This window comes from Fundulus heteroclitus, chromosome 17 (genome assembly GCF_011125445.2).
Source record: "Fundulus heteroclitus isolate FHET01 chromosome 17, MU-UCD_Fhet_4.1, whole genome shotgun sequence".
Taxonomy (NCBI): Eukaryota; Metazoa; Chordata; class Actinopteri; order Cyprinodontiformes; family Fundulidae; genus Fundulus; species Fundulus heteroclitus.
This window is the reverse complement of record NC_046377.1, coordinates 17105601-17125225: the sequence shown is the minus strand read 5'-3', so window position 1 is coordinate 17125225 and position 19625 is coordinate 17105601. Positions and strand designations below refer to the sequence as shown.

The 19625-nt window shown below is 41.2% G+C and overlaps 2 protein-coding genes across 3 annotated transcripts in view; one reads left to right on the top strand and one right to left on the bottom strand.

Moving 5' to 3' along the window:
- Window positions 1–248: 248 nt before the first annotated feature.
- Window positions 249–7481, top strand: eri1 (exoribonuclease 1). 2 transcript variants are annotated; one of them, XM_012873840.3, is made up of 7 exons: window positions 249–579; window positions 1937–2112; window positions 2189–2405; window positions 2484–2567; window positions 3493–3602; window positions 3676–3790; window positions 6766–7481. In XM_012873840.3, exons 1-7 carry the CDS (start codon window positions 505–507, stop codon window positions 7006–7008), a joined length of 1020 nt encoding a protein of 339 aa, XP_012729294.2. In that variant the 5' UTR covers window positions 249–504; the 3' UTR covers window positions 7009–7481. The 2 variants fall into 2 exon arrangements, with proteins under 2 accessions (XP_012729294.2, XP_021177858.1); XM_021322183.2 differs by lacking the exon at window positions 249–579 and adding an exon at window positions 1761–1847.
- Window positions 7482–9847: 2366 nt separating this feature from the next.
- Window positions 9848–19625, bottom strand: part of lamb1b (laminin, beta 1b) — a 44747-nt gene continuing 34969 nt past the window's right edge. Inside the window, exons 24-33 of the mRNA XM_036148966.1 lie at window positions 17155–17524; window positions 16890–17074; window positions 13476–13717; window positions 13204–13404; window positions 12954–13098; window positions 12668–12875; window positions 11645–11786; window positions 11379–11555; window positions 11125–11284; window positions 9848–10101 (exon numbers count right to left, since the gene is read on the bottom strand). Of these exons, the coding sequence (XP_036004859.1) occupies window positions 9968–10101; window positions 11125–11284; window positions 11379–11555; window positions 11645–11786; window positions 12668–12875; window positions 12954–13098; window positions 13204–13404; window positions 13476–13717; window positions 16890–17074; window positions 17155–17524 (1964 nt within the window). The 3' untranslated portion in view covers window positions 9848–9967. The remainder of the gene's footprint in view (window positions 10102–11124; window positions 11285–11378; window positions 11556–11644; window positions 11787–12667; window positions 12876–12953; window positions 13099–13203; window positions 13405–13475; window positions 13718–16889; window positions 17075–17154; window positions 17525–19625) is intronic.

The following is a 19625-nucleotide window of genomic DNA, read 5'->3' as shown; positions in this document are numbered from 1 at the left end:
CATTTAGACTGTTATTAACACGTAACAATTACAGAAGAGGTGCACTTTTCTTATGAGTTTTTGAAATTAACTACCATAAATCAGTTAAATATTTATGTACGCTAAAGCTGTCTAAATTAATTAGCATTTTAAAAGAGATTTAGTGCATGTTTACGTTTCAGCGTTCTCAAATGTAGCTGGTCTTCCTCGCCGCCAGGGGGCCGCTGTGGAGCAGCGGCGTGACTTTTGGCGCAAAGCGGAAATAGTCTCATCTGTCTGGTGTTAGAAAATAAAGTTGAACGGCGCGGCAGCGGAGCTTCAGGAGAGGCATTGTTTTTCTCGCAGGATGTCGCGTTAATCTTATTTTCTGTAAATATATACACCCCAGCGGCTCCATCATGGCATTAGTAAGCTGCTTTTAGCTTTAAGGAAGCGTTAACATTAGTTAATATTAGCTGGCGCGGCTATATTTGGCTGTTTTTTTTTATCATTAGCTGTCGTCTTGTGGGCTAACTTTGTTCTTAAATGGACGAACACAAGGAGAACATTGAAGGGAAATACGTGAACGTGAAAATGTCAGAGGGAACCGAAGAGGGACAGGTGAGTCTGGCTCGTTTCAGGTACTAAAAAATAGCTGCATTTAAATCTTTTTTTTTTTTCCTGTCAGTATAACAATGCTTCTAACAGCATATAGATCTGATTGCACTTAAAATTAGTAAATACTTTTCCTGAATTTGTTGCAGACGTGTTAAATTGAGAAGAAAACCGGATGTTTACAAAATACGTTTCATAGAAATGTTACGGAGTCCCAAACTGAAATCAGTTTATTGATTTAAGGCTAATTTACAACAAATGTCTCAAGGCACTTAAAAAGATGAAGAAGAGGAAAGCCCTGCATGCAGCCCTGTCAGCCTTAATTTAAAGGCTTTTATTTACTGGTCTAAAATTAAAGAAACTGCTGCTAAACCATACGCCCAGGCTGAGAAACAGCTAGCGATGATATAACCTCCTGAAAAAGATCCGGTTACACTTATTAAAATTCATTCTCAGCCTAAAAAAATGCACTTTAATTTAAATGTTTTTTTTTTTTTTTAATAGACGGAGGTAAGAAGGCCATCAAATATATTATATTTCCCGACTTAAATCTTCTTCCCATTATCTGAAACCTTCGTAGATCCGTTTGTCCATCATCTGTGCATCCATCCATTAGTTTGGTCTTCCGTCTTCCTGCCTGTCTAAAATCGTTTTAACCAGCATCCAACAGGGCTGGACGATACAGAAAAACAAGCATATCGATAAAATAAAAATTATATTGTTCGATATCGATAATTATCAACAAAATCAAAACATACATTTTAAGTGCAGCCCAGGGCCATTTTATACGGTTGCTTAGCAACCTATTTTTAGATACAGAACACGGAAACACTGAATTCAAACTCAAACCTTTATTCAACCCACTTTTTACCAAAACTGCACGTTTTTTTTAGAAAGAAAAACAAACATGCTCTCTGAACTCTTTGAAGGGGGCGGAGCTTGGTTCCTGGGTCTGCGTTGTGATTGGTTGATCGGTTGGGAGGAAGCAATGACCTTAATATTCACCTACATGATTGGTTTTTTCGAAATATTTTTATTTTATCTTTTCATGCGGCAACGCTGAAGATGTAATGTAGTCAGTTTACAGCTGGTGTGACATTGTACATTTACTGCCTGCTAAATAACCTAATAACATTGTCTAAACCACTGACAGCCAAAGTGAGTACATCCCTAAGCCAAATGTCCAGATTCTGCCCAGAAAGTCAATATTTTGTGTGGCCACGACTATTTTCCAGCTCTGCCTTTAAGTCTCTTGGTAGATGCCTTTAGCTGAGGTAAGCTGCTGGAGAGAAGCACGTTAAAGGTGCTAAAACATATTGTGGCTTGGTGTCAGACTGACCGGGAGTCGAACTCTCCCCTCCAGACTAAACCCTGCAGCAGGATTCATCCCGACGAAGAAACCGCCCCCCAGACGTCTCAGTCCAACGGAGACTTCAGCCACCCGGTGTACAAGGAGATCGCGCTGGCCAACGGCCACATCAACCGCATGTCCAAGGACGAGCTGCGGGTCAAGCTGGCGGAGCTGAAGCTCGACACCAGGTGAGTCCTTCGGCCGTTTCCGTCGCGCCCCTCGGCTGCTGAAGCCTCGGCGTCTAAAAAACCTGTGTCTGTGAAGAGGAGTGAAGGACGTGATGAAGAAGAGGCTGAAGAACCACTACAAGAAGCAGAAGCTGCTGCAGTCGGCAGCGGAGGGCGGCCCCACCGACACCTACTACGACTTCATCTGCGTGGTGGACTTCGAGGCCACCTGCGAAGAGGATAATCCCCCAGACTTCCTGCACGAGATCATCGAGTTCCCCATGGTCCTCATCGACACGCACACCCTGCAGATCGTGAGTCCAGCTCCGTGCTCAGACCTCCATGGGGAAGATGCCCCCCCCACCCACCCGTTAAATGTCATTTCTGTGCAGACGGACAGCTTCCAGGCCTACGTGAAGCCGGAGGTGAACCCGCAGCTTTCTGACTTCTGCGTGAAACTAACAGGAATCAAACAGGTTTGAAGGCGTCAGCTTACTTTCCCTATGTAAGGCTCCGTGTTTTCTTTAACGGTTGATATCAGATGCTTAACCTACATATTCAGCAAACCTCCTAAAGTTTGTAAATCCCTATTTGTCCTTCCACTGCTAAAAGGAGGCAAACCCTCTGCTGTGAATAACTACAGGCCTGTGCCAAAATTATGCATCTTGGCAAAAATATTTTGAAAATTGATCAGTGGTACCATTGTGAAAGAGATGTTGATCTGAATGGGTTTTTTATCTGATAAAATAAAGGTTTAATAAACTTTTTTTAAATTATTTCGTAGTAGGGCTGGATGATATAGGAAAAAAAGCTTATTGATAAAAAAATGCATATTGATTGATATCGATAATTATTGAAAATATTTAAAACCATATTTTATGCGCAGCTCATGCAATTTTATTTATTCATTTTCTAAATTAATAATCGATTCTTGGCGTCAAGAATCGATGCATTGGATCGCGAATATTAAAATCGCGATGCATCGTCATGACGATTATTTTGCACACCCCTAATATTCACGTGCTCTGTGTTGTGGTGTGAGAGGGCGGCGCTTTGTGACGGCGTGCCTGGGTCCGCGATTACGATTGGTCGAGACGAAGTAGTGACTGTAGCATCAACTAATATGATAGGCTGAAAGGAAGGAAAGAAAACTGTCTATCAAAGTTTTATCGACCCTTTTTTTTTCTATCACGCCACACGTCTATCGATCGATATACATTGTCATTGAATTATCGTCCAGCCCTAATATGATAAAATAAAGGTTTAATAAACTTTTTTAAATTATTTCGTAGCATAAGTTGTTTTTTTTCCACCTCCGCATTAGATGTATTCCAAATAAAAATGACATTATTTTACGTTTTCAACTTTGATGTGCTACTAACATCTGCGCTTGTGTTGCAGCAAACGGTGGACGACGCGGAGCCGTTCCCGGACGTCCTTCACCGAGTGGTGGAGTGGCTTCAGGAGAGGGAGCTGGGGACGAAGTACAAATACGCCATCCTGACCGACGGGTGGGTCTGCTGGACGCGCTGCTGCAGGGTTTGCTGCCTCCTGTGGCGCTGACGTGTTTGTGACCCTCTGCAGGGCGTGGGACATGAGCAAGTTCCTCAACATCCAGTGTCGGGTCAGCAGCATCCGCTATCCTCAGTTCGCAAAGAAGTGGATCAATATAAGGAAGTCCTACTGCAACTTTTATAAGGTTTGTTCTGCTAAATTAAGATTCTGATGATTTTAGCTTTTATTACGTACCACAAAATAAACATTCTTGGCAGCCGGTGAGGTTTTCCAGTATCCGACAGAACCAGGCGGTGTTCCACCTCTCCAGGCGCTTCGTCCTCGTTTTAATGCAGACTTTACACTACAAAAACAGAACTAAAAATAAGTGAGTGTATTTGTCCTTGATTTGAGCACCTAAATAAGATTATCTGCCAATGGAAAGTATTTTAACCCTAAAATAAGGTAATTAGATATAATCCACTTGAAATAAGTTGATGGAGATGAGTTCTTCCTATTTTAAGTGCAAAAACCTTATTCCATTGGCAGATTATCTTATTTACCTACTCAAATAAAGTACAAATGCACTCGTTTAAAGAAAGTTTTAACTTATTTTTAGTTAAGTTTAGTCTGTTTTTGCAGTGTAAAGCCTGATGTGTTCTGTAATGGTTTCTAAATATGTCTTTTTCTCTTGCATGTTGACATCTTGTTGACTAACTTTTTTATTTATTCTTATTGGTAAAACTGAAACCGTTTTTTTCTCCAAGCCGTAATGCTTTAAGTGACCGTTTTAAACACTGTTGACAAATTTAAAAACACAGCAGGGTCCTGTTGAGACTGAGGTTTATTTTCTTCAGTCTGCTTCTGTTGGTTTATTCTTCCTTGTATATTTCTGTCTGTCCTTTTTTCCCTCCCTACATCCTTGTTTTCCTCCTTGTCCTCTTACTGCCTTCCCTCCTTGTGTCTGTCTTGCCTTCTTTTATTCATCATTCCTTGCTTTTAATCCACCTTCCTCCCTCACTTCCTCCTTATAATAATAAAATGTTATTTATTTGCACTCAAGGTCACTTTACAGACAATAAAAAATCCAAATACATGGAACATGAAAATATAAACAGTTATGAAGAGGGACAGGAACAGTGTCCTTCCTGCTTTTCTTCCTTCAGTCTCACCTCCTTCCTTCCCCTTCTTGTTTTTCTCTGTTCTTCCTTATTGAGTCCCCCCCCCCTTCTTTCCTTCCCTGTGTTCTGTACTTTCCTTCCCTCCTTGCATCCTTCGTTCTTTCTTTCCTTCTGTTGTCTGGTAAACTTTAAAGTTTTTTATATTTTGAAAACGTAAAGAACTAAAAACTTTTAATATATCTTCTGACCAGCAGGAGGCGCTACTGTCTGTCAGACAAAATGAAGGAGTTAGTTTAAATGTCTTCATCTAAATGCTGAGGGCATTCGTCTCTCAGATTAGCTCTTTAACTTTTGGTTTTGTCAGTGACTTTGAAAGGGAAACCCTAAATGCATGATTAGGGGATTTTTTACTCAAAAGGTTAAATTACTTGACGTTTCAAACTTGTAATTTGCTGCTATTTTCAATTAATATTTCTAAGTTATTTAGAGTGATATTGAGGGTTGTTGCTGTGTAACTCCCAAGCTTTCAGCTCACAACAGGTTTTCTAAAGGTGTTTGGTCTGAGGAGAGATAAAAAGCCAAATTAGGGAACTTTTTTTTGGTTATCTGAACCTTTTCTTTTATGTTTTGGATCATTATTCTGCTGTTTTTTTTTTTTTTTTTAGTTTTCTGCCACAGTTAAACATATTCACTGCAAAAACTGATCTAAAAGTAAGTAAAATGTTCTTAAAATTAGTGTTTTTGTCCTAGATTTGAGCAGGTAAATAAGATTATCTGCCAATGGAATGAGTATTTTGACCCCCTAAAATAAGATGATTAGATATAATGCACTTCAAATAAGATGATGAGTTGCTCCTATTTTAAGTGCAAAAATCTTATTCTATTGGCAAACCATCTTATTTACCTGCTCAAATCAAGAAGAAATACACACATTTTTAGGACATTTTACTTATTTTTAGTTCCGTTTTTGCAGTGTTCTTTGTTAAAGTTGTTGTCGTATTCTAAAGAGTTCCTTTTCACCGGGCCATTGGAAAAGAAGATGAGCTTGAGCTACTACTGTGTTTTTCAGGTTGCTGCGCGTCTTCGTGACCGCCTGCTCGGAGCAGCTCAGTGTCTCCAGCTCGGTGTCGCATTTAAACCAGTTTGATGTAAAGATTTGTTGCCTCTGAGAAATTTATAGTCTGGCACGTACCTGTATGCGGGGAGTCTGCCTTGAGTACGCACGGACTTCCCCGGCGTGAAGTACACCCGAGTATGTAGCGGTCTTTACATGAATGCACTTCTAGTTTAGACATTACAGTCAGGCAGTCTTGTAGGCAGCTCAGGGGTCCTATCAGGTAGCGACACAGTGTACCGTAATGCTCCTAATATCCATTGAGCGAAGCAACCAAAGTTGTACTTTCACTGCAAAAAGGGAACTAAAAGTAGGTAAAATCCTCTTGAAATTATTTTTCTTTGATTCAAGCTGGTAAATCATTCGATCTGCCAATGGAATAAGATTTTTGTACTTCAAATAAGAACAATTCATCTCTATCATCTTATTTCAAGTGCAGGATATCTAATTATCCTATTTTAGGGGTGGGAATTCTCATTCCATTGGCAGATAATCTTATTTAGCTGCTCAAATCAAGGGAAAATATACTAATTTTAAGAAAATTTTACTTACTTTTAGTTCCTTTTTTGCAGTGTTGCACATTTTAACAGATTTTTGACCGCATTGTATCACATAAAATCATAAATAAGGCGCACCATCGATTTTTGAGAAATCGTAAGAATTTTAAGTGTGTCTTATAGTCCAAAAAATACGGTACTCTTGTCCTGTAAACACTGTGCAGCATTATTTTCTTTGCATATCCTGAAGTTTGACGCCTTTTCTTAAAACATTCCAAAAAAAGTAAAAAAAAAAACAAAGCAACTGGACTTGTTTTCCGTAGTTCTACGGGAAAACAAGTCCAGTTGCTTTGTTTTTTTACTTTTTTTTTTTGGAATGACCATGACCTGGATGACTGAGAACCTTCACCAACTTTTCTTAAAACTCCCAACCCCATGTGTCTCCCAGGTCCCGCGCACGCAGACAAAGCTGAGCACCATGTTGGAGAAGCTCGGCATGACGTACGAAGGCCGTCCTCACTGCGGCCTGGACGACTCGCGTAACATCGCCAGGATAGCCATCCGCATGCTGCAGGACGGGTGCCAGCTGCGCGTCAACGAGCGCATGCACGGCGGCCAGCTGCTCTCCGTTCCCAGCTCGGCGCCGGTTGTAGGAGCGCCGCCGCCCCGTAAACCCAGCAGCAGAGAGTAGAGCTGCAAACTTGAACGCAACCAGCCTTAAAATCTGTCTCCACCCGCGTCACTTGCAGAAAGAGAAAAGCACTTTAAATTGAGCTTAAAGCTGTAAGTGGAGTCACTGTTAAAAGAGTTCAGATTGAGCAGATTTTGCATTGAGGAGGTCTCACTCTGGCAGTTTTTTTTTTTTAACACCAGTTAAAAAAATAAATGGATCATTCCTGCATGATTCTGTTTGAGCTCCTTCATTCTGCCTTACGGAGCAACAAATACTCAGAAGTAAATCTCTATTAGCTCTTTATGTTTTTATTCATACGGATCCAAATCAAAATAGCAGCAATTGTACAGGAACAACACATCTTACTACTGTTATGTGTCATTTGAAACCATACCACCACATTTTTTCCACTTTCGTTTGGGAAAAAGTCCTGCAGGCTGTCGGTTTCTCCATACATTTTACGGAAATATTAATTAAACCTCTTGAACAACTGTCAAAACATTGTTTTTTTTTTTTAAGTCTGGGCCCTTTGGCGGGGCCATGCTTGATGTTGTCACTTTGTGTTTTGTGTGATGTTATTTTTTTAGCACACTGTGAACAATCTGTTTTTAATTGAATAAATTTGCAAACAAGCAGATCCCACTTTGTTTAGTTTCACATCGATATGAAATTACACAATAATGCTAAATCTGCTATAATTATGTGATGAAATGTTTTCTCAAAGCAATTTAGTTATCAAAAAAAAAAAGATGTTGCCGCTAAAACATTAATTAGACAACGAGCTGAAATGTATATAAACGCAGCAGCCATCCTTGAGTCTTCCTTTAAAAATTAATTATCAAACTGACCAATCAGAAGACGGGTCGTTTTGTGTCGTTTTCCCGGGTTCAACTGTTGGCCTCATCAAGTCCACAACGTTGTAAAGGGTCTTGATCTCAATGGGTATTTTGCCTGGTCTAATAAATAGATAAAAATACAACAAATATCCAACCAGGATTAGGATAAACGGTTTAGCCAAAATTATTACTATCTGGGACTGCAGAGTTTAGCTCAACCAAACTGGCCAATCAGAAGAGAGATCGTTTTGACGTGTTTAGTCTCCTGGTTCTAGGACCCCGCCTCTCCTCTGATTGGTCGGTCACTGTCCAATCAGTTTTATGTCAAAGTAACAACACCATGTGGCAAAGAAACGTAGTAATACCAAGAGTTAAAGTTTATTTTATTTTCATTTGTTTGTTTTTGGCGAGTCTCAATGCCACAAAACAATCTCTCTTCTGATTGGCCAGTTTTATGTCACTTAAAACATTTTTTTCCTACAATCTAAGCTTCAGTCTCCAGACGCAGATTTTAGCGCAGTCAAACTGACCAATCAGAAGAGAGATTGATTATGTTTATAGTCGCCAGAAAATAAGATTTTCATGGTGGGTATTAACGGCTAGCAAACTTTCTTAGCCTTTCCCAAATTAGCCCCAGTTCTCTCAGCACAAATCTCTCCTCTGATTGGACAGTTTGATTGGTCACTGTTCAATCAGCTTTAGGCTCTTAGTTTTTCCTCAAAATGTGCACTTATACATCAAGCGGTTGATTGTGATGCAATAAAACTGACCAATCAGAAGAGAAATTGTCACGCTGTGTTCAGAGTCCCAAGGAAATCTTGCTTCTACTTCAGGTACAACATCCCTGGCTTTATGGACTTGTTATTTTTAAAATTATGTGAAGAAGAAATCAGAATAGAAATCATTTGGGATTATATTCTACAAAACCATATGAACCAGCCTTCATCTACAGATGCTGACACAACTTCAGATTGAAGCTCGATCAAAGCAGCCAACCAGAAGAGACCTTTTTGGTGTGTTTAGAGCCTCCTGGAAATAATAGTTGGCTCACTTTCTCAGCCCAGGAACATTCTCTCCTGATTGGGTTGACTTCTGTTTATATTAATGATTAAATCTTTACAAAATACTTTTTTAGAGGATCTTTCTATTCTGAATTCACTCTTTAGGAACACGGGTAAGTGGCAAAGAAAGTGAGAAAGGCAGCGCAATCTCTAATTTCCTGCTGACTATGAAGGCAACAAACATCTCGCTTCTGATTGGCTGTTTGATTCCGCTAAAAAATGCACTTGGCTCAACATTAATTTCCTTGTAACTTTTTTTTTTTTTTTAACAGCTTTATAAAACTGGACTTAGAAGTTTTTGCACAGATGTAAGAATCTGGAACAGTAAGTCTAATGTATTCTTCCAATTGGAGGACTAAACTTTGTTTTTTCACCTGCTGTGATCCATAATCAATCAGAATTACAGGAAAAAGCATAATATATTTTAACCTGTGTGTATTCAATCTGTTATTTTCCATTTTTGAATTGAAATAGAGTAACAAATAAAAAAAAAAATTGGGATGTAATGTGTTGAGAAGCAGCCATAATTAAGACCCATTGTTCTTTGGAAACAGAACTCTCTTCTGATTGGCTGGTTTATTTAGTCACTGTCTAATCAGCTTTGTTTTTAAATATCTATATTCAGAGGGCAGTGCTGTCTTGCCAACAGGTTTCTGCTTTTCATCTGCAGTCAGAACCAGAGACTCTTAAAGCAAACATGACATTTTGCGGTCCTGCCGCTCTCTTATCGTCATTTCTCCTCTTAGCTCCGCTGTTGGATGCATTTTAAACGTCGACACAAAAGAAACACGCAGAAATGTATTTGTGATTTCACTTATTCAGTCTTTATTCTTTTCGCATATCGAGGCACCATTTATAAACAAATCTTTGGCCACATTAAGTACATATAAACTGAAATGTTTCTGTATCGCGCTTTCAGTGAAGTTGTTAGCCATGAAACCAGATACGGAGGTCACGGTGGCTCATTGAGGTTTCATTTATTATTTATGTTTTCAATGTTTTTTGCTGCTACTTTTAAACCGTATGGGGTTTAAACAGCAGATATGGCTTAAGCTTTCCATGCTGGTGATGGTTCGGTCACTAACAGCTGCTGTATATCGACACTTTTTTGCTGATCTCCTCCAGGATGAGTTGGGCGGTTCGCTCCAGCCCGGCCAGCTCTTCGGCTCTGTCCTCCAGGAGCCGCTGGTTGGCCTGGTAGGAGTTCTCCAGCTCTAAAAATGTATATAAAAAAGGAAAAGTAATGTTTAGTTTTTGGGGGGGGGGACAGGACAGGTTTCTTTTACACTGCAAAAACTGATCTAAAAGTAAGTAAAATGTTTTTAAAATTAGTGTTTTTGTCCTATATTTGAGCAGGTAAATAAGATTATCTGCCAATGGAATGAGTATTTTTACCCCTAAATAAGATAATTAGATATAATGCACTTCAAATAAGATGATGGAGATGAGTTGTTCCTAATTCTATCTGCCAATGGAATAAGATTTTTGTACTTAAAATAAGAAAAATTCATCTCTATCATCTTATTTCAAGTGCAGGATGTCTAATTATCTTATTTTAGGGGTCAAAATACTCATTCCAGTATTATTTAACTGCTCAAATCAAGGAAAAATATACAAGTTTTAAGAAAATTTTACTTACTTTTAGTTCTTTTTTTGCAGTGTTGCACATTTTAACAGATTTTTGACCGCATTGTAGCACATAAAATCGGTCAGTAAACACAACCGTAATCATAAATAAGGCGCACCATCGATTTTTGAGAAATCGTAAGAATTTTAAGTGTGTCTTACGGTACACTTGTCCTGTAAACCCTGTGCAGCATTATTTTCTTTGCATATCCTGAAGTTTGACGCCTTTTCTTAAAACATTCCAAAAAAAATAAAAAAAACAAAGCAACTGGACTTGTTTTCCGTAGTTCAACTATGGAAAACAAGTCCATAGTTTAAGTGCAAAAATCTTATTCTATTGGCAAACCATCTTATTTACCTGCTCAAATCAAGAAAAAATACACACATTTTTAGAACATTTTACTTATTTTTAGTTCAGTTTTTGCAGTGTGTAGCTTTAAGGACATTTCATTTTGAATGGGTTGGATTCCTCGCACAGACACGATTTGGTTGCTTCATCTACTCCATTAATGATGGACGTCCAGGCGGAGCACCCAGTCATGTCCAGGTTTTGACCCTCTAACCAGAACTTTCTCCCCAGGAGGACAGGTTGTGTCTCTGGAGCTCTTCACCTTTGAGTCTCTGCAGCTTGCTGCTGCTCTGTGCGATCAGCTCTTTGGCTTCCCGCTGCAGCTCCTCTGCTCTCCTCCGGGCCTGCAGAACCAACTCCCCTTTATCCTCCACCTGGTCCTCCACCACCTCCAACTTATTTTTTAGGTCCTCATCAAACTCCTGCACAAACAAAAGCACAGAAGAAGGTAAAGAAAAGTTGGATCTTAAGAGTGTTGCTGCTGTAAAGAAGCCCGGGGCGGTGAATGTAGGAGACCTTCTGAGCTTCCTCTGCGATGGTCTTGGCCCGCTCGGAGACCCGCTCTGCAGTTTCCACCTTCTGGTTCATCTCCAGGTTGTTCTGCCTCAGCTGGCCCAGCTCCCGCTCCAGCTCCAGCAGACGGCCGGTGGCGTCGCTCAGCTTCAGCTCTGATTCTGCCGTCTCCGACTCGACCTGGAACACAAACCCACTCGTGCGTTTTAGAAAAAAATGGGGTTTAATTGACCTTCGGTGCGGTTGTTTTCCCGTTTCTACACACTCACAGAGTTGAGCAGGTCAAGAGTCTCTTTGGTGTTGTTCTGAGCCAGCTGGATGGCGCCCATGGCCGCGCTCTGAGCACGCTCGGTCTTATCCAGGGCTTCCTTCGCTTTCTCTGCTGTCTTCTTTATATTTACTGCCTCCTCACTGATGGGAGAGCAAACTGGGGTTAGCTCTTCGTGCATTCAAACGTGCAATTCTTTTTAATCTCCCATAACATTATTGAGTTATCCCTCATATTTTTTTTATTTTCTCCCAGGTAGCCAGATTTTCTGGCTCCCTCATGTTGAATTCATGCCACATCTGTACACCTTAAAATAAAATCAGACTTTCTGTTTAGGGAATGACACGAAATTTGATGATGCATTCAGTCCAATAACAATTTAAATGCTTCACTAATTCATACGTTTGATATTTTCTTTACAATTGTCCATTTTCCATTCATGGTAGCAGTGTGTTAGAGGTGTTCCTCGAATTAACTCGTGTGGTGAATTAGCAATACATAATAAAGCAATACAAATAAGACCGCATTTTGGGGCATTTAGCAAACAGGAATAATTTAGGAACCTGAAATAGAAAAAAGTTAGAATGATTTCATTTCAGACAGAAGAAAAAGGGTTTTGTATCTTTTAAAACAGTTTGTAAAACATCTGGGTTTTAAGCCAATTGATAGGACTCTACCGCCATCTCCTGGCAAACCAATGCCAGTGCATATGAGTGTATGTGCACAAAATGTTTACATTAATAATGAACTATTATTCTATTATATATATAAAAAAAAAATTGTATTACTTTTATGTTGGAAGGAAACAGAGCTGTCGAATAATCTGGACATCATGGATCACTGACTTAAACTTTTGGCCATTTCTGCAGCTATTTATTATTATTTGCATGTCTCAAAGAAACGTATAAAGTGTTTTTCTTCCAAAACTGTATTTATCACAGATTTTTTTTTTTTTTACCAGAATTTGGTAATTAGGTTTGTGCATCGCTGATTTTAGAAGACGGGGTTTGAGTCTGGGACTTACCTCGCTGACTTGGCCTGGCTCAGCAGAGACTCTGCGCTTCGGATGTCCTCGGCGCTCTGACTGAGGATCTCCTCCACGCTGGTCAGAGTACCGACCTTAGCCCTGATCTCGTTCGTCAGCTCCTGCAGTTTCTCCGCCGACGTCGGCATCTCCAGGGCCAGCACCTCGTTGGCCACTGCCTCGATCACAGAGGCGTCTGCCTTCTCGTCTGGATGATCAGAAACAAATCGGCTGCCGTTTAGCTCTCTGGACCGCGGTAAGTCGAAGAGACGGAGATAAAACTCACTGGTCAGAAGGTCTCGTATCTCTTTGATGAGGCCACGGAGCTGCTCGTTGCTCTGCTCTACCCTCTCTTTGCTGCGATTGGATGAGGTCAGCACCTCCATAGCTTTCGCCTTGGCCTCATTTGCACGGAGGTTTGCTTCCCACACCTGATGGTAAAAAAGTCCTGCAACTTACCCGACTGTAAGCGAGGTTCCTATGCACATGGATTAGAATCATAAGTGCCTCTTTTGTGAGTGGAGACATTCACTCACCATCCTGGAGAGCTTGTCCACTTCCTCCATGGCCTGCTGGATCTCCTGCTCCAGGTTCTGGGAGGACTTCAGGGCGGTTTGGGAAGTTGTGACGAAACCACTGCAGCCCTCTCCTCCACAGTGAGGCGCTCCGTCTTCCCCGACACAACCAAATCCCCCGCAGGAGGAGCAGCTTTCCCCTCCGGCTGAACCGCCGCACACCTACGTGCAGATCACAGTGACAGGTTGGTATCCAGCTGTGGATGAAGACAGCCTTCCTGCACGTCTCTCACCTTCTCGCTAAGCGACGACAAGTCAAACTTATCCAACTCCTTGGACAGTTTCTCCAGCTTCTGGGCGTTTCTATGGTGTTTCCGGTCAAACTCCTTCTGGCTGCCGCTCAGTTTGTCCTCAGTGGCTTTCCGTAGCGCAGCCGACTGCTCCACGGTGCTGCTAGGATCGCCGGCAGCTGCCATGGAGCGTAGCTCTGCATTTTGAGACTCCATGTGTGCCTCAGTGATTGTGTTCATGGCTCCTACAAACCATTAAGTTGAAGAATCATAGTTTTTTTTTTTTTTTTTAAGAAAGCCAGAAAACTTCTAACCTGACTCTAGCCAGACGTATTTCACTCCGTCTAGCTTCACTCATCCATCTGGGACTGATCCATAGGAATTGCCTTTATTGAAGGCTGGGCCTTATCAAAAATCCTTGCATATGATTGGATAAGCCACTTGTCTGTCATCTTTATCGACGTGCTATTTCAACCACTCACACCGAAGCTAACCAGTGATGCTGTGAGAGCGACGCAGGAAAAAACAAAACTTTTTTTTTTTTTTAAATGTGTTTGCGGCTCTAGTGGCACGCGTTTTATTGACAGTGAGCTGACAGGAAGAGGGGGAAAGACAGGCAGCAAAGCGCTGCGGGTCGGAGTCGATCCCGGGCCGACCGCGTTGAGGACTAAAGGCCTCCAAGGCAAGGCAAGGCATATTTATTTATATAGCACAAATCAGTACAAAGACAATGCAAAGTGCTTTACATGATTAAAAAATATCAAAATAAAACAGAATAAAAGCAAGTAGGAATAAAATGCATATAGAAAAAAGGAACAAAGTGGTTCGCGCTAACCGCTCCACTGCGGACGTGCCCTGGAAAACAAAACTTGCCAAATCCGGTCGGGAGAAGGGCGAAAACATGGTTTCCACCAACAAAAGCCTTCAGAGCCGTTCTCTGATGTTCTTTTAATGAAACAATATTAGGTAGATTGGACAACACGGAAGAAACAGCAGCATCAATGTTAACGCTTGCTTCCTAGATGCGAGCCGCCATTGTTGTTTGAATCAAAAGAGTCTCACGTCACGGTCGCTTCTCCACTACGTCACATCTATGAAACTCCAGCCCTGCGTCCTGATTGGCTGGACAATAAAATTGGTTGGAGAAATCACTCTCTATGGGAGATGTCCCAGATGGATGTGAGTGAAGCTAGGCGGAGCGACATCAATCTGGCGAGAGTCAGGTTAGCAAAACTGGTTATTTTTTGTATTTCCTAACTAAAGGAGCAGTTTGTTCCACTAAAAGTAAAGTAGCAACCAGACCGTACCAATCGACCCACTTGATTAACTGATGCACCAACGTTGTGAACACCTATAGAAGCAGATTTGCTGTTCGAGTGTTGATGCAATGTCAAAGCGGAAATATATCAGCCGCGATCATAGAAAAGCGACGGTCGCTGCCCACCATTGACCTTGAAGTTACTTTTTTGCAGTTTTCAAACGATTTGAAGTCCATCATTGAAAAAGATTATTGTCCCAGGAGTGGACATCCCAGCATATTCACCCAAAGATCAGACTGAGCAATCGTTAGGGCTGGACGATAATTCATTAATAATCGATAGACGTATATCGATGATAGAAAAAAGGGTCAATAAAAAGTTCAAAAGAATAACAGGTTTCCCTCCTTTTGCATTCTAGTCTATAATGTAGATTAATATTAAGCCCCATTTACACTACCCTTTTTTAACCGAGTTCGGACCGAGCTTGGTTCTTACGACCATTTAAACATCACGCTAGCACGGTTCCTCGCCTCCTAGTGACGATCTACGGTACTACTGCTCTTTAGGATTAAAGGAGGGAATCAAGCAAATTAAAATGGCGGCGCCCGTAACATTCAGGAAGTAATGTTTGGTTATAATTGTGATATTTCGTTGTTTGCGGAGACTCAGGCAAAGAAGGCAATCTTTAAATTTACTTGACTCTGTCAAGTAAATTTACTTGACAGAGTCGGCTTTTGGGAAGTGGATAAGACAAACGAACGTCTAATCAGGGATTACAGACGCAGGTAACAACGACAGACGGTGATCATGCGCTCTTTGTTATCAGAGAACCGAGCCAATGAAAAACCGGGCCGAGCCCTCCTATAGAACTGGTCTAGATTTAGCACGGTTCGGTTGTGTCTGGCACGGTTCAGTTCATTCTGTGTTCCATTTACACTCGATAGTTGTCTCAGTTACCGAGTTTGGACCGTTCCTGGCACGGTTAAAAAAGTGTAGTGTAAATGGGGCTTTACAGTCATTACATCCTCCCAGCCAATCACAACGCAGACCCAGGAAATGCTCCATTACCAAGCTCCGCCCCCTTTAAAGTGTTTACAGAGCACGAGTTCTTTTTCATTTTTCAAATACCTGCAGTTTTGGTAAAAAGTTTATATCTAAAAATATCTGTATCTAAAAATAGATTCCTAAGCAAAAACATAAAACGGCCAGGGCTGCACTTCAAATATACGTTTTGAATTTGTTGATAATTATCAATATCGATCAATACGATTTATATTTTATTGCTTTTTTTTCTATATCGTCCAGCCCTCTCTCTATCTTCATAGTAGGTACACCTGGTCTGGCGTTCTGTTAACTGTGACATCATCCAGAGAAGACGGCTCACCCGCTATTACCATCTAATGTAGAACAGATTACTAGATCAATGTGTGCTTCTGAGCTTTCTGTGTCTCTGTTCTGTCTTCTCTAACCCTAGTCGGTCGAGGCAGATGACTGTTCATACTGAGCCCGGTTCTGGTTCTGCTGGAGGTTTTCCTTCCCGTTAATGGGGAGTTTTTCTTCCCACTGTCTCCTCATGCTTGCTCAGTATGAGGGATTGCAGCAAAGCCATGTACAATGCAGATGACTCTTCCTGTGGCTCTACGGTTCCCCAGGAGTGAATGCTGCTTGTCGGGACTTTGAAGCAATCAACTGGTTTCCTTATATAGGACATTTTTGACCAATCTGTATAATCTGACCCAATCTGTATAATATGATTGAACTTGATTTTTTAAAGTGCCTTGAGATGACATATTTCATGATTTGGCGCTATATAAATAAAATTGAATTGAATTGAATTGAGTAGCAATCGTCAAAGAAATTACAAAACAAGCGCTCCGTCTCAGGCCCTGCAGGACCTCAGTTAGCATCAGGGAGAAAAGCTGAACAAGTGTGGCCTGTATGAAAAGATTGGAGCAGGAAGAGAGATTACAGCAAAAAGACGCATCCGGATCAACCGCTGGTATCTGAAATAATTGGAAAGATGAGACCAGAGTACAGATGTTGTGATAAAGGATGAAGGTGTTGCAATGGCCCAGTCAAAGTTCAGACCCCAACCTGATTGCTGAGTAATGGACTGAACAGGACCTAAACATGTCGGGCTCATGAGGGAATGTCTCACCATGGATGTTGGAGTTCTTGATGTTGTGCACCTGCTGTCTGAGCTCCTGGACGTATTCCTCCAGCTTGTTGGCCTCGTCGGTCAGGACATCCAAGCTGGTTTCTGTGCCGTTCGCTTCGCCGTGAACCATATTCAAGCTCTCCCTGGTCGTGTTCAGCTGTCCGTTGAGGAACGACATCAGTCCCCTGAGAACACAACCGGCGCCTGATGAGAAGTCGGTAAAGTCGTTGTGAATTATCCTGGACGCTCAGACGTTATTACACACGTGATCTGGTGCATCAGGTCCTGGACGTTCTCCAGCTTCTCTGCGGCGGTCTTGTTCGCCACTATCTCCCTGACGGCCCTGGCGTTTCTCTCCAAGCTGCCGACCAGCTCTTTGTACGGCGCCGTCACTCCGGTGGTCAGCAGCTCCGTCACCTGGGCCTCCAGACGGCGCGTCTGATTGGTCAGCTCGCCGACGACGGCGTCCCAGACGGAGAAGCACTGGTGGCAAGGTTCGCAGGCAGGGAACTCTCCCTTGTAGCCCCTGGCGCATTGGTCGCAGCGAGGGCCTGAAAAACGCTCCAAGCAGGTGCACTGCCCTGTGGCTCGATGGCACTGCTCGCTGGATATTCCCCGGGAATCGCACTCGCAGGCTGGAATCACACAGAAACAGACCAGATTTGGTTACACTAAGGGTGTACATAAGACTGACATTACACTGTCATAAACATGACATAACACCTGTTATGAACATAAATGACTCTTTATGAATGTTTAGGACTGTTGTCATTAATTGTCATTCGGTAAATTATGACACTATTAAAGCAAAGTTGACATTGTTTAAAATGTCTTTGTTATGACAACTTGACATTAACAGAAACAAAGTTTAGGGCTTGATTTGGGATTAGGTTAAATTTAGGGCTTGATTTGGGATTAGGTTAAATTAAGGGCTTGATTTGGGATTAGGTTAAATTTAGGGCTTGATTTGGGATTAGGTTAAATTAAGGGCTTGATTTAGGATTAGGTTAAATTAAGGGCTTGATTTGGGATTAGGTTAAATTTAGGGCTTGATTTGGGATTAGGTTAAATTTAGGGCTTGATTTAGGATTAGGTTAAATTAAGGCCTTGATTTGGGATTAGGTTAAATTAAGGTCTTGATATGGGATTAGGTTAAATTTAGGGCTTGATTTGGGATTAGGTTAAATTAAGGCCTTGATTTGGGATTAGGTTAAATTAAGGCCTTGATTTGGGATTAGGTTAAATTTAGGTCTTGATTTAGGATTAGGTTAAATTAAGGCCTTGATTTGGGATTAGGTTAAATTAAGGTCTTGATATGGGATTAGGTTAAATTTAGGGCTTGCTTTGGGATTAGGTTAAATTAAGGGCTAGCTTTGGGATTAGGTTAAATTAAGGGCTTGATTTGGGATTAGGTTAAATTTAGGGCTTGCTTTGGGATTAGGTTAAATTAAGGCCTTGATTTGGGATTAGGTTAAATTAAGGGCTTGATTTGGGATTAGGTTAAATTTGGGGCTTGACTTGGCATTAGGTTAAATTTAGGGCTTGATTTAGGATTAGGTTAAATTAAGGCCTTGATTTGGGATTAGGTTAAATTAAGGTCTTGATTTGGGATTAGGTTAAATTAAGGCCTTGATTTGGGATTAGGTTAAATTAAGGCCATGATTTGGGATTAGGTTAAATTAAGGCCTTGATTTGGGATTAGGTTAAATTAAGGTGTTGATATGGGATAAGGTTAAATTTAGGGCTTGCTTTGGGATTAGGTTAAATTAAGGGCTTGATTTGGGATTAGGTTCAATTAAGGGCTTGATTTGGGGTTTTGTTAAATTAAGGGCTTGTCATAACAAAGACATGTTAAACAACGTCAACTTTGCTTTAATAGTGTCATAATTTACCGAATGACAATTAATGACAACAGTCCTAAACAGTCATTTATGTTCATAACAGGTGTTATGTCATGTTTATGACAATGTAATGTCAGTCAGTACACCCCTTCAAATAAAGTGTTACCCCAGATTTTTATACCTCTATTGATCTCCTGAAGATTAGCTTCTGTCTTAGGTACCTGGTATTTTCCTTGTAGGTGCTTTCCTGAATTTACTAACAGGGGCGTTTTTAACGGATTGAACTGTGGAGGTTACTTTCCGTGAGTTTTTAATTTCCATTTTGAGTTTTCAAAAAAATAAAAGTGTAGCTGAAGCAAATCCGGCTGCTTAGCACAGAACCGTGGGACGACTTTGTGTAACCTTTCATCTACACAATGAGTAATCTTAGACCTGAATACCAAAAAGGTCCTCCTAACCTCTCAAGTTTGCTCAAAAAAAAAAAAAAAAAAGACCCAAACAAACATGGTTTCCTTCCCTCCTTTGAGAAGGATAATGATTGTGAGTCAGGCAAAAGGAATGCAGAGTTTTTAACATCTACACGACCATCGCAGCTCCACTGTAACCTAAAAGAAATGCTGCGGCCCAATGTTACATCGGCTTAGAAGTTTACAATCTACACATCATCACTGACGGCCCATATCTGAGATACTGTAACAGCAGAGAACATCTCTCCCACTGATTTCCCATGGACCAGGAGCATCTGTGCAGATAGGAAGCGGCTCACAGCTGGTGTAACAGCTCAAGCGGCCGGGATGGGTGCAGCTGGAGCTTATTACCAAGCCTGGGACCTCTGAGTGTTGATCTGTGACTAAACAGGGATGCTTGGGAATCCCGGAGAACATCTGGTTCTCAT